The sequence below is a fragment of the Loxodonta africana genome, chromosome 1 (assembly GCF_030014295.1).
Source record: "Loxodonta africana isolate mLoxAfr1 chromosome 1, mLoxAfr1.hap2, whole genome shotgun sequence".
Lineage (NCBI taxonomy): Eukaryota > Metazoa > Chordata > Mammalia > Proboscidea > Elephantidae > Loxodonta > Loxodonta africana.
Genome location: NC_087342.1, coordinates 236,728,187 through 236,739,738, shown reverse-complemented (window position 1 = coordinate 236,739,738; position 11,552 = coordinate 236,728,187). Strand labels below are relative to the sequence as shown.

General features: G+C 49.9%; 1 protein-coding gene across 3 annotated transcripts; it reads left to right on the top strand.

Moving 5' to 3' along the window:
* Window positions 1–309: 309 nt before the first annotated feature.
* TBXT (T-box transcription factor T) lies at window positions 310–11,238 on the top strand. Of its 3 annotated transcripts, none has more exons than XM_003419210.4 (8): window positions 310–515; window positions 957–1,221; window positions 2,521–2,655; window positions 3,650–3,711; window positions 3,830–3,891; window positions 6,188–6,361; window positions 7,897–8,026; window positions 10,971–11,238. In XM_003419210.4, exons 1-8 carry the CDS (start codon window positions 310–312, stop codon window positions 11,236–11,238), a joined length of 1,302 nt encoding a protein of 433 aa, XP_003419258.1. The 3 variants fall into 3 exon arrangements, with proteins under 3 accessions (XP_003419258.1, XP_064123587.1, XP_010597163.1); XM_064267517.1 differs by having other exon boundaries at window positions 6,185–6,361; XM_010598861.1 differs by lacking the exon at window positions 6,188–6,361.
* Window positions 11,239–11,552: the final 314 nt, after the last annotated feature.

Sequence of the window (11,552 nt, the reverse complement as noted above, 5' to 3'; positions counted from 1 at the left end):
AAGGGCACCGGCCAGCCCCGCGCCCCCGCCGCCTGCACTATTTAGGGCGGGGGGCGCTGGCTTTTCTCTCCCGAGACCTCGTTTAGGACGCTTCGCAGGAGTTCAAGTGGAACAGCTCTCGCCCCTGTCCGCCCCCTCCGGGTCTCCGACTTCGCCCTCCCCCGGGGCTGGGCTGGCACCCGGGAGACGTACAGTCCGCGGCCGCAGTGGCCCCTTTTCCCGGAGGAGAGGCCGCCGAGAGGGCTCAAAAGTGGCTCTCGGGTAGCGCGTCGGGGCTCCGGGGGGCGGCGGGGAGGGGCGGGAAGGAGGATGGGCTCTCCGGGCGCGGAGAGCTCGGGGAAGAGCTTGCAGTACCGAGTGGACCACCTGCTAAGCGCCGTCGAGAGCGAGTTGCAGGCGGGCAGCGAGAAGGGCGACCCCACGGAGCGAGAGCTGCATGTGGGCCTGGAGGAGAGCGAGCTGTGGGTGCGCTTCAAGGAACTCACCAACGAGATGATCGTCACCAAGAACGGCAGGTGGGTGCGCGCTACGCCTCCGGGTAACTGGGGTCTCCGGGCGGGCGTGGGGAGCGCGGCCCGATCACCTGGGGGGCCTGGAAAGGTCTTTTACTGTCCAAACTTTTTCCCCTGGGTAAGGGGGCCGTTTTCCTTGTGTCCACTCTGGTGGAAATAACTTGTGGCTGCTTCTGGAAGGGAGTGACCCGAACTCCTAGGCCCTGACCTCTGAGGCGCTGCGCCCTCGGCCTCACGCTTGCACCCGTTTGGTCTGGTCCTCCCCGCCTGGCCTCCGGGGGCCGAGGCGTTGTCCTGAGACCGCCGGAACCTCTGGGGCCTCTGAGGGCTCCGGGAAGCAGAGTTTTACAAGTCCCCGAACTAACAGACGCCTCTGTCCCGAACTCTCCGCCCCCGGCTTCGCGGGTCCGGGCTTCTCCTGCCGCGCCCTCGCCTCCCTTCCAGGAGGATGTTCCCGGTGTTGAAGGTGAACGTGTCCGGCCTGGACCCCAACGCCATGTACTCATTCCTCCTGGACTTCGTGGCGGCGGACAACCACCGCTGGAAGTACGTGAACGGCGAATGGGTGCCCGGGGGTAAGCCCGAGCCGCAGGCGCCCAGCTGCGTCTACATCCACCCCGACTCCCCCAACTTCGGGGCGCACTGGATGAAAGCGCCGGTCTCCTTCAGCAAAGTCAAACTCACTAACAAGCTGAACGGTGGCGGCCAGGTAGGCTTGGGGAGAGCCCGCAGCGGCTGGTTGGGGGAGCGGAGAGGCCAGGGGTCCGCACCTTCCACTGCGCAGGGTGAGGAGTGGAAGTAGAGGTGCTGGTCTGGGGCGGTGGCATGCACGCTCAAGAAAGGGTCGCAGCCCTCCTGAATTAAGAATGGAAGGCCGCTCACAGGAACGTGCAGGCCAAGGAAATGGGGAGTGGGAGAAGCTTCTCGCCTTTGAAGGTGCACGCAGGTCTCCAACTCAGGGTTTTGTCGTTTGGGGAATTTGTGCCACCCTAAACTCTCCAAAGTGGGGAGGGAATTCCAGCCTTGATGGCGAACAGTCCCATCAAAGTTAACCGTGTAAGACAGCGTTTCCTGCTTGAAGCCTGAACAAACTTGTAAACAAGTCGTTTTCTCCAGAATTTCCTTTCCTCGTTTGGAGTTGTTACTGCAACAGCCCGTGTCCAGTCTCAAACAAACGCAGGCTTTAAAGGTGTCTATAGCAGTTCTGGAAACCCTGGTGGCCTAGTGTTTAAGTGCCACGGCTGCTAGACGAGGTCGGCAGTTCAGATCCGCCAGGCGCTCCTTGGAAACTCTATGGGGCAGTTCTACTCTGTCCTATAGGGTCGCTATGAGTTGGAATCGACTTGAAGGCAGTGGGTTTGGTTTTGGGTTATAGCAGTTGTGGAAACCCTGCTACCAATAGCGGTTAAGTGCTCTGGCTACTAACCAAAGGGTCCGCAGTTGAAATCTGCCAGGCACTCCCTGGAAACTCTGGGGGCAGTTCTACTCTGTCCTATAGGGTCCCTATGGTTGCAATGGACTGGAAGGCAAAGGGCTTCTTTATTAATAGTAGTTGTAGGAAGCCCTGGTGGCAGTGGTTAAGAGCTACAGCCGCTAACCAAAAGGTCAGCAGTTCCAATCCACCAGCTGCTCCTTGGAAACTCTATGGGGCAGCTCTACTGTCTTATAGGGTTGCTATGAGTCGGAATTGACTAGACGGCAGTGGGTTTGGTTTATAGCAATTGTGGAAACTGGAACTTTATTCTGCAGTGGGGCTTGTGACAGACATCCATTGCCTTTAGTGGTGTGTGGCATCTCATCCTCGTCTCCACATGAGCCTGGGAAGCAGCACGGATAAGATGCTGGGACCCTTACCTTTGGGGAACCCACTTCCCACAACAATTAACCCACGTTCCTGGCTCCTGGTTCCACATCTCGAATGTGTTTTTCTCTTGGACAGTGGGGTGCACAGAGGTTTGTTGTGGCAGTGGCAGGACTGACTGCCACGTTTCCGTGTCTGTGCCCTCAGATCATGCTGAACTCCTTGCATAAGTACGAGCCTCGGATTCACATCGTGAGGGTTGGGGGTCCCCAGCGTATGATCACCAGCCACTGCTTCCCTGAGACCCAGTTCATAGCTGTGACGGCCTATCAGAACGAGGAGGTGAGAGAAGTGTGTGGTCCTCCAGGCCTGGCAGGGGTGGGCAGATCCGGGCCACGTGTAGGGTGCGTTAACCAGTCAGCAAGGCACGCAGGGGCTTCACTGCGTTTACTTACTGACTCGTTCACTCCAGGTTAGTAAGTGAACACAACTAAGCCCTTGCGTACCTTGCTTATTGAATAATCTGTCCCTGGGTGCATGGTAGACTCACGTTTAATGTCTAGCCAAGATAAGTTAGCATAACTTAAAGTGTGTGTGTGTGCGCGCGTGTGTGTGCGTGTAGCACACACATGCAGAGAGTTTAAAATAAGACTCATTCAAGCATTTTCCATTATGGGGAATAAACTCTTCTTAGGTTAAGAAGTGTCTATAACTAGAAACAGCAACTAAATGCTTGAAATAAACGCTTAAAACCTAACCGTAAAACATTTAGGTTAATGTCTGGACATTTCTTGAAGACAAGGCTGCGAGCAGAGAGAAGGGCTTCTCTCTGAAAATCTTTCCCAAAGGGACAGGCAGACTTCCAAACCCACTTGATGTGAAAACTCAGCTGGGTTCAAAATGGTGTGCTGTTAAAAAAATCCAGGTCTGAATCTAAGCCCAAAGTGGGAAGTTTGTGATAAACCAGTTAGTCCTCAGTGTTGACCACAAACTAGAACTAGATCCTTATTTCCTAGGATGACCCAGCTTATATTTTAGTCATTTTTAATGTATGCACATAGGATATTCTGAGTAGTTGGCTATATTTATTGTGAATGCCATTTAGGAAATTGACATTTTAAAACTTTTCATAAATATGAATGTACATGTACATTTTCCTTATGAAATAATTATAATTACTCAACCACTTCAGACCCAAATAGAAAGATCTGGAGAGAAGTCTGACTTTGTTTCAGTATCTAAAGGGGGTACAGAGGTGTCGCAGTTTTTGGTGCTGTTTTAAATCCTCTGGCTATTGAGTGTGATACTCTAGTAAGTGCCATTTCTTGTTTTTCAGATCACAGCTCTTAAAATTAAGTACAATCCATTTGCCAAAGCTTTCCTTGATGCAAAGGAAAGGTGAGAAAATTCTAACTACCCTCTGGGCAAAGAAATGTGCATAAAGATGAAATGTTGCTGTAGATACTGTCTTCTGGCTTTCCTCTTTCTGATAATTAATTTTGGTTTTTTTTGGCAGAAGCGATCACAAAGATATGATGGAAGAACCCGGAGATAGCCAGCAGCCTGGGTATTCTCAATGTACGGTTTGTTTCTCTGCACCGAGGCACCTTGTTTCAGTTGAGAGCTAGAAGCTGCAGATAGAGAAGACAGCACACTTCTGGGTGTGGTTGGGGAGGGGAATTGCCTTTCCTTGTGCAGGACACTTGGTCCTGTGGCTTGGAAGTTGTACTGACCTTAACCACTCGCTAATTGGGCTGTGGATGCTCACCCAGGCTATGGGGAGAACAGTCCTGGGCTCTCGCTGTGCTCACAGGCAGCTCCCACCACAGCTAGGATGGACCCTCGGGACTGGTGGGTGTTGAGACTACCCTGTGTTGGGCAAGAAAGAAAGCCAGCTCATGATATCCTTTTTGGGATGCTGTTTTTGTTAGTGGTTGAAAACTGAAGGGCCATCTTTGGGGTGATGTTTTATGAACACATGTGGTTCTTGGGACAGCCCATCAACTCAGGTTGGTTATGGTGGAAAACAGTGGCTCCTAGGGTGGGGAGAGGCAGCTTCAAGTTTAGCTTCTCAGGGAAGTCTCACAAGACAAGCAAAGCAAGGCAGGTCTACACAGCACTCAAGATGGGGAGAAAGTGCTTCGTCTATCTTCTCCACCTGGAGAAAGGCCATTGAGATTTAAATAATTAGGATAGAAAAGTTCATGCTGGCTAAATCAGTAGAAGGGTCTGGTTGAGCCAGCATGGTGTACTCCACCGTGAATGATCTTTCTCTGTTCTCAATATACAGTGAAACCTGGGAGAACCCAAACTCAGATGGGACTGCCTTGTTCTGGGTCTTGCAAGCTTTCTGCCTTAGACAGGGTGCCGTCTTACCACTTGTCTATTGCTCTCTATTAATGGAAAATATTTTGAGTTTTCCTTTTCTGATAGGTTTCTGCCTTACACAGGTTCTGGTGTTCACAGGTTTTATTGTACATCTTTTTTTTTTTTTTTAATCAGTTTCTAGGCTAGTTTAACAAACAGCTCGCCACAGTGGCTTGAGTTGCACCCACTTGAGGTAGGATACAGACACTGCAGGCCAGTGATGGGCCCCGTGTATTGTGGGTGCATCATACATTGTCACTTTTGAATGTTGTCTGGAGAATTGTCGTTTGGAAATTGGAGCCAGAGTAGTTGCGTTTTCTGAATGGTGGGGTGGCGGGGGGAGGAATGGAGTTTATGAGGAGGACCGAACAGGACCCTCTTAGGAAGGACTGGCTGATGCATGTGGTGGAGAGAATGCGAGCCTGCCATTTACAGAAGAAGGGTCAGCAGAAAGTAGCGGGTCCTGCGAAGCCAGGCCCCCCACCCCCAGCTCCCTGAGGCTAGCTGTGAGGTGGTGGGAGATGGCGAAGGGAGCGGGGAGAGAAGGGGGACAGCTCACAGGTAGCCCTTACCCCACGGGTTGCGCTCTGCCCTGTTTTTTTCTTTGGTCTGGTCTTATATTTTATTCTCATACTCACTGGTTAGGACCTGAAGGTTGACCTGCCTTGGGGAATAGTAAGTCATCTAAGGATTCGAATATTGAAATAATACAGCTTGGGAGTCTTTGGGTAGCATTTGGCTGCTAGCCAGAAGGTTGGAGGTTCGAGTCCACCCAGAAGTGCCACAGAAGACAGGCCTGGCGATTTGCTTCTGAAAAGTCACAGCCAAGAAAACCCTACAGAGTAGTTCTGCTCTGCACGGTGAGGTTGCCTGCCGTGAATCCAGACTGATTTGACTGGCAACTGTTTTTTTCTTTTTCTAAGATCACTTTTTAAAAGTTATTTATTTTGCCTAGTTTTATTCAGAATTTCTTCTTATACACATTTTGGTTGCTTTTCCAACTACATTACTTTATTAGCCACGGATAATTTAAAAAATATATTTTATTGTGTTTTTGGTGAAGGTTTACACAGGAAATTAGGTTCTCATTGAACAATTTCTATACATATTGTTCAGTGACGTTGGTTACATTCTTCACAATATATCAGTATTCTTGTTATTTCCATTTTTGTTGTTCTGTTTCCATTAATCTAGCTTCCCTCTCTCCCCTGAAGGCAACTAGATTTAAGGAAGCAGGTTGGGTGTGGGGTGTCCCAGGGCTCCTGGTGGGGGCTGTGGGTTCAGACCTACTGGCCAATCTGGGCATCCATGTGGAGCAGTGTGTTTGCCCTGCCCTGTAACTCTGGGGGACTCCATGCTATGTGCTCAGGCAGCGTGTGAACCATGATCCGTCACTTCATCAGGGACTCAAGGAGAAGGTCCAGAAGCCTGGGGCTCCCCTCTCACCTCTTTGAACATAAGCAGACAGTGCAAATACCAGTCACTCAGCACCCTTTTCTCACAGCAGGGGGGTGGCTTCTCCCCGGAACCAGCACCCTCTGTCCACCCGGCAGCCCCCACCCCCAGTTTGGAGGGCCTCTCTCACTGGCCTCCACGCATGGCTGTGAACGGTACCCCGCCCTGAGGAGCCACCGTGCATCCCCCTACCCCAGCCCGTACACGCACCACAACAATTCTCCAGGTAAGTGGTGAGCCTGGGTGCACCAGGAGTTTGTGGGTGGCCAGACAATGGATTCTGGGGGGTGGGGAGCACATCGCCTTCCTGGGTGGTGCAAGTGGCTAGGTGCTCACTACTAACGGAAAGGCCCCCCAGAGGCCCCTCTGAAGACAGGCCTGGGAATCGGCTTCCAGAAAACCCCGTGGAGCAGATCTACTCTGCATGCCTAGGGGTCAGAGTCAGTCGACTTGACGACTAACAACTGCATTTGGCTAAATAGGGGACGGTGTACATGTGGGCTCTTGAAGCAGAGTGAGGGGTCTTTTCCAGAGTCCACTTCTGCTGTGGCTCAGGAGCTGATGGTCTGCATGTCGTGGGTGCTGCTGGCTTAGCCAAAGGGTGGTCCAGACCAGGGGGTTCAATGCTGGGTGGGTATCGAGTCACCGAGGGAGCTTTCCAGTGGGCAGAACCATGGACCAACCTCTAGGGTGGGGCCCAGGTCTAGCTAGTTCATGAACCCTTAAAGTGATCCTCTGGGGTCAGCCGGGCGTGGGAATTACCAGCTTTGACTGGACAGTCAATCTCAAGGATGGTTCCTGGAGCAGCAGTGCCATATCACCTGGGAACTGTGAGAAGTGCCCCTCCCAGAGGGAATGACTCAGAATCCAGCGGTGAGCTGGAGTTCTGTGGTACGGTAAATGCTCACCAAAAGGTTGGAGTCCTCCCAGAGGCACCAAGGAGGAAAGGCCTGGTGATCTTTCCGAAAAATCAGCCATCGAAGACCCCAGGGGAGCCCAGTTCTACTCTGACACAAACGGGGTCATGCATGTGAGGTCACCATGAGTTGGTGCTGACTCTGGCAGATGGTCCTGGTTTTAGGGGCAGACTGAGAAATTTGTTTTAACAGGCCCCCTGGGTGGTTCTGATGCCTGCTTAAATGTTGGGAACAGTGGCCTAAGACCCACCTGCCTAATTCTTTAACCTCACATGTGCTTAGACTTTTGCCTGGTTCCAAAGGGAGAAACAGCTAAAGGGATACCACGAAACAATTGCAACAATTAAAGTTGACTGTAAATGACAGGAGCTTACTTGGTGAGGAAGTAGTCCTCGGCTGGGACTTGTTCAACCAGACACCAGGCTCTGATGCTAGAAATAATCGCCGTCTTCCTTTATTTGCCTGGAGTACCACTTTCTAAAGTGTGAACTCTATGACATGAATTTTTGAGAGAAAGGCCCGTTAAAGTTACATTTACATTTATTTTTAAAGATGCTTAATCCCCAGTCAGATGATTCCAGGATTCTGTCTCTACAGGGGTCTGTCGATCTGGTGATAAAAACATCTGGGTTTACTGGAGGATATTTTCAAATATATACGTCATTTGGGCAATAGGTACTGCCTTTGACAACCAATTAAGCAGGCTGATGGATCATTTTCCACGTTTAATATCTTATAGCACGTTTTGTTTTCAATGTTGGGTGACTGCAGTTATTGGTGATAGTTCATTGCGTTTGCTTCTCTTGGAAGACCCATCCAGTAACTGCACGTTCTTACACCCTAGCGTACTCTGACAATTCACCTGCATGCTTATCGATGCTGCAATCCCATGACAACTGGTCCAGCCTCGGGATGCCTGCCCATAGCAGCATGCTCCCTGTGAGCCACAACTCCGGTCCCTCGACTGGTTCTAGGTAACGTATGTCCGTCCGGGCACATCCTGCTATTTTCACCCACACTGGTCCTCATTTTACGCTTTAGCTGTGGGTGATAGGGCTTCCTGTGTACAGTTCCACTGGCACCCCCGTGACATGGCCAGCGCTGTGAGTCTGTTCTGTGCGAGGACTGTAGCTTCATTAACTTGGCGTCCTCTCATGGTGGATGCGGGTGGACCGGCAGCTGGGCCTGAATGAAAGGAGCCAGGAGCCAGGCCCGACTCTGCTGCTTTCTAAATCATACATGATGGATGAGTCGCAGCCTCTCTGAGTCTCGATTTCCTCATAAGCAAAACAAGACGGTAAATAACCCCAGCCTGTCTTTTTACAGGGCTGTTGGGGTCCGTAAATGCATTTTAAGGAAATGTTTCCAGAATTTTTTTCAACAAGGAGCTATTAAATGAATTTGTTGGCTTTTCTGTGGACATAGGATCAAAGCCCAGAACATACACGCTGGGTAACTGGTGTAAACTCCTTGCAAATTGCATCGAGGGAGGAGAGAGTATTTCACAAAGCAAGCTGTTTAGTAAATGTATTACCTTTCTTCAGAGGATTAATAGAATAAAGGCTGAAATGTTAATAAAGTTAATAAGAAACCTAAACTATGAAATATACAAGTGGATCCTCCTTTTCCAAGACCCTAAGTGATTTGCCAGGTTGTCCACACAGACCAAGCCTGTCCTCACCTGAAAAGCGATGCGCTTTATTGTACGTGCTGTTGTTAGGTGCCGTAGACTCAGTTCCGACTCACAGCGACCTGTGTATAACAGAAAGAAACGCTGCCCAGTCCTGCACCATCCTCACAGTCGTTGCTATGCTTGAGCCCGTTGTTGCAGCCAGTGTGTCAGTCCATCTCTTGAGGGTCTTCCTCTTTTTTGCTGATCCTCTACTTTACCAAGCATGATGTCCTTCTCCAGGGACTGGTCCCTCCTGATTACATGTCCAAAGTATGTGAGACGAAGTCTTGCCATCCTTGCTTCTGAGAAGCATCCTGGCTGTGTTTGTTTGTTTTTCTGGCATTCCATGGTATATTCAATATTCTTCACCAACACCATAATTCGAAGGCATCAACTTTTCTTCAGACTTCCATCCAGCTTTCGCATGTATATGAGGCAACTGAAAATACCATGGTGTGGGTCAGGCACACCTTAGTTCTCAAGGTAACATCCTTGCTTTTTAACACTTGGAAGAGGTCTTTTGCAGAACATTTGGCCAATACAATATGTCATTGACATTTTTGATTGCTGCTTCCATGGGTGTTGATTGTGGACCCAAGTAAAATGAAGTCCTTGACAACTTCAACTTTAGTCTTTCCCCCGTTTATCACGGTGTTGCTTATTGGTCCAGTTGTGAGGATTTTTGTTTTCTTTATGTCGAGGTGTAATCCACACTGAAGGCTGTAGTCTTTGATCTTCATCAGCAAATGTTTCAAGTCCTCTTCATTTTTAGCAAACAAGGCAGTATCATCTGAATACTGCAGGTTTTTGATGAGTCTTCCTTCAATCCCGAAGGCCCGTTCTTCTTCATATAGTCCAGCTTCTTGGATTATTTGCTCAGCATACACATTGAATAGGTATGGTGAAAGAATACAACCCTGACACACAACTTTCCTGACTTTAAACCACACAGTATCTCCTTGTTCTGTTAGAATGACTGCCTCTTGGTCTATGTAGTTTCTTTGCGGTGTTATCTATGGTGTTCTATGATCCACACCATTGAATGGCATTGTGTAGTCTGTAAAACACAGGTTAACATCTTTCTGATATTTTCTGCTTAAGCAGTGATACCATTGTTCCATGTCCTCTTCTGAACCAGACTTGAATTTCTGGCAGTTTTGTGTTGATTTGTATTGTACTGCAGCCATTTTTGAATTATCTTCAGCAAAATTTTGCTTGCACGTGATATGAATGATATTCTTTCATAATTTCTGCATTCCTTTGGATCACCTTTCTTTGGAATGGGCACAAATGTGGATCCTTCCCAGTCGGTTGGCCAGGAAGCTGACTTCCAAATTTCTTGGCACAGACGTGTGAGCACCTGCAGCGCTGCATCCGTGTTGAAGCACCCCTGTAACGTGTGCTCTCATTTATTCATAAAAGCACTCTTTGGAATTTATTCCCAAACAAAATTTTAGTGTAGCTTAATGCTGCTTACTTCCAAGTGCTTGTCGTTCAGGTGCCATCGAGTTAATTTAGACTCGTAGTGACCCCGTGTGTCACAGAGGAGCACTGCCCTGGAGCAGATGGCCAGGTCTTTCTCCTGCCAAGCTGCTGGTGGGTTTGAAACACTAACCTTTCGGTTAGCAGCTGAGTGCTTACCCGCTGCGCCACCAGAGCTCTCCAAGCTTAGACTGCAGCTTTTAATGCTTGTGTCCACCTACCTTATTTTATAGGTTGGGACATGTCTGCTGAGACACAGCTGTCAGGGCAGGGCTGGAGCTGTCTCTCTGGTCTCAGTCCCTGTCCGTTTCTCCCTGACTGGTGTGTCTCCTGAGCAGGGTACAGGGGCGGGACCCAGGGTGGGAGCCTTACAAGGAATGGTCTCCATAGCTTGATGTTTTAGGAGGTGCTGTGTTGATTGTAGGAATCACTGCGGTGGGGTGCTAGTTAAACATTCAAACGCTTGCACCCATCCTGTGAAACCTTGGCTTGGAATAAGTCGCGGGAATCCTGTGTTACTGGAGTTTTCTGGGGCCACATGGAGTGCTCCTAGTCTGGAAATAGGCACATAATCTTGTCAGTAGGCTTTCTAACCACAGAACTTGTAGACACCTCAGAGTGAGGCTGCCAGTCCTCTTCTAACAGAGAACAGGACTGCTGGGAAGGAGAAAAATGTACAGTTGGTTGGTGTTGGCCCTTCCCTCCCGTACCTGGCTGACATCCTCACCTAGCCCCTCTGACTCACCTGTGTCTCTCCTTTGCAGCCAGTACCCCAACCTGTGGTCTGTGAGTAATGGCGCCATCACTCCAGGCTCCCAGACACCAGCGATGGCCAACGGGTTGGGGGCCCAGTTCTTCCGGGGTTCCCCCGCACACTACGCACCCCTCACCCACGCTGCCTCGGCGTCCTCAGGGTCCCCGCTGTATGAAGGAGGGGCCACAGCCACAGACATTCCCGACAGCCAGTACGACGCCACAGCCCAAGCCCGCCTGGTGGCCTCATGGACGCCAGTGTCCTCGCCCTCCATGTGAATCTTTCTCCGAATGCACTGGCTTTTGTTGTTGTGCCAACTGCGTGCTGATCTGATTGATCTACCCGGTCAGACGATGGTCTCATGGTCAAAGGAAGCAATCCAAGCCTTACCCCGTTACCATGGAGTCAATTCCGGGTCATAGCGACCCTATAGGACAGAGTAGAACCACCCTGTTTTAAAATAGGAGGAGGAGTACATGTTGTGGTATTTATACATAAAAAAGAAATGGAAGCAAACAAAGCACCCATCGTCTGCTGTTGGTCTAGACTGAGTCTATTTCTGAGCAGTATTGAGGTGCTACAAAGGAGTTTT

Excerpts from the sequence above, each read along its gene's own strand:
- TBXT (XM_064267517.1), top strand. The coding sequence starts at position 310 with ATGGGCTCTCCGGGCGCGGAGAGCTCGGGGAAGAGCTTGCAGTACCGA. Across the intron at positions 1,222-2,520 it reads AGCTGAACGGTGGCGGCCAG|ATCATGCTGAACTCCTTGCA; the intron begins GTAGGCTTGGGG and ends CTGTGCCCTCAG. Across the intron at positions 3,892-6,184 it reads GCAGCCTGGGTATTCTCAAT|CAGGGGGGTGGCTTCTCCCC; the intron begins GTACGGTTTGTT and ends CTTTTCTCACAG.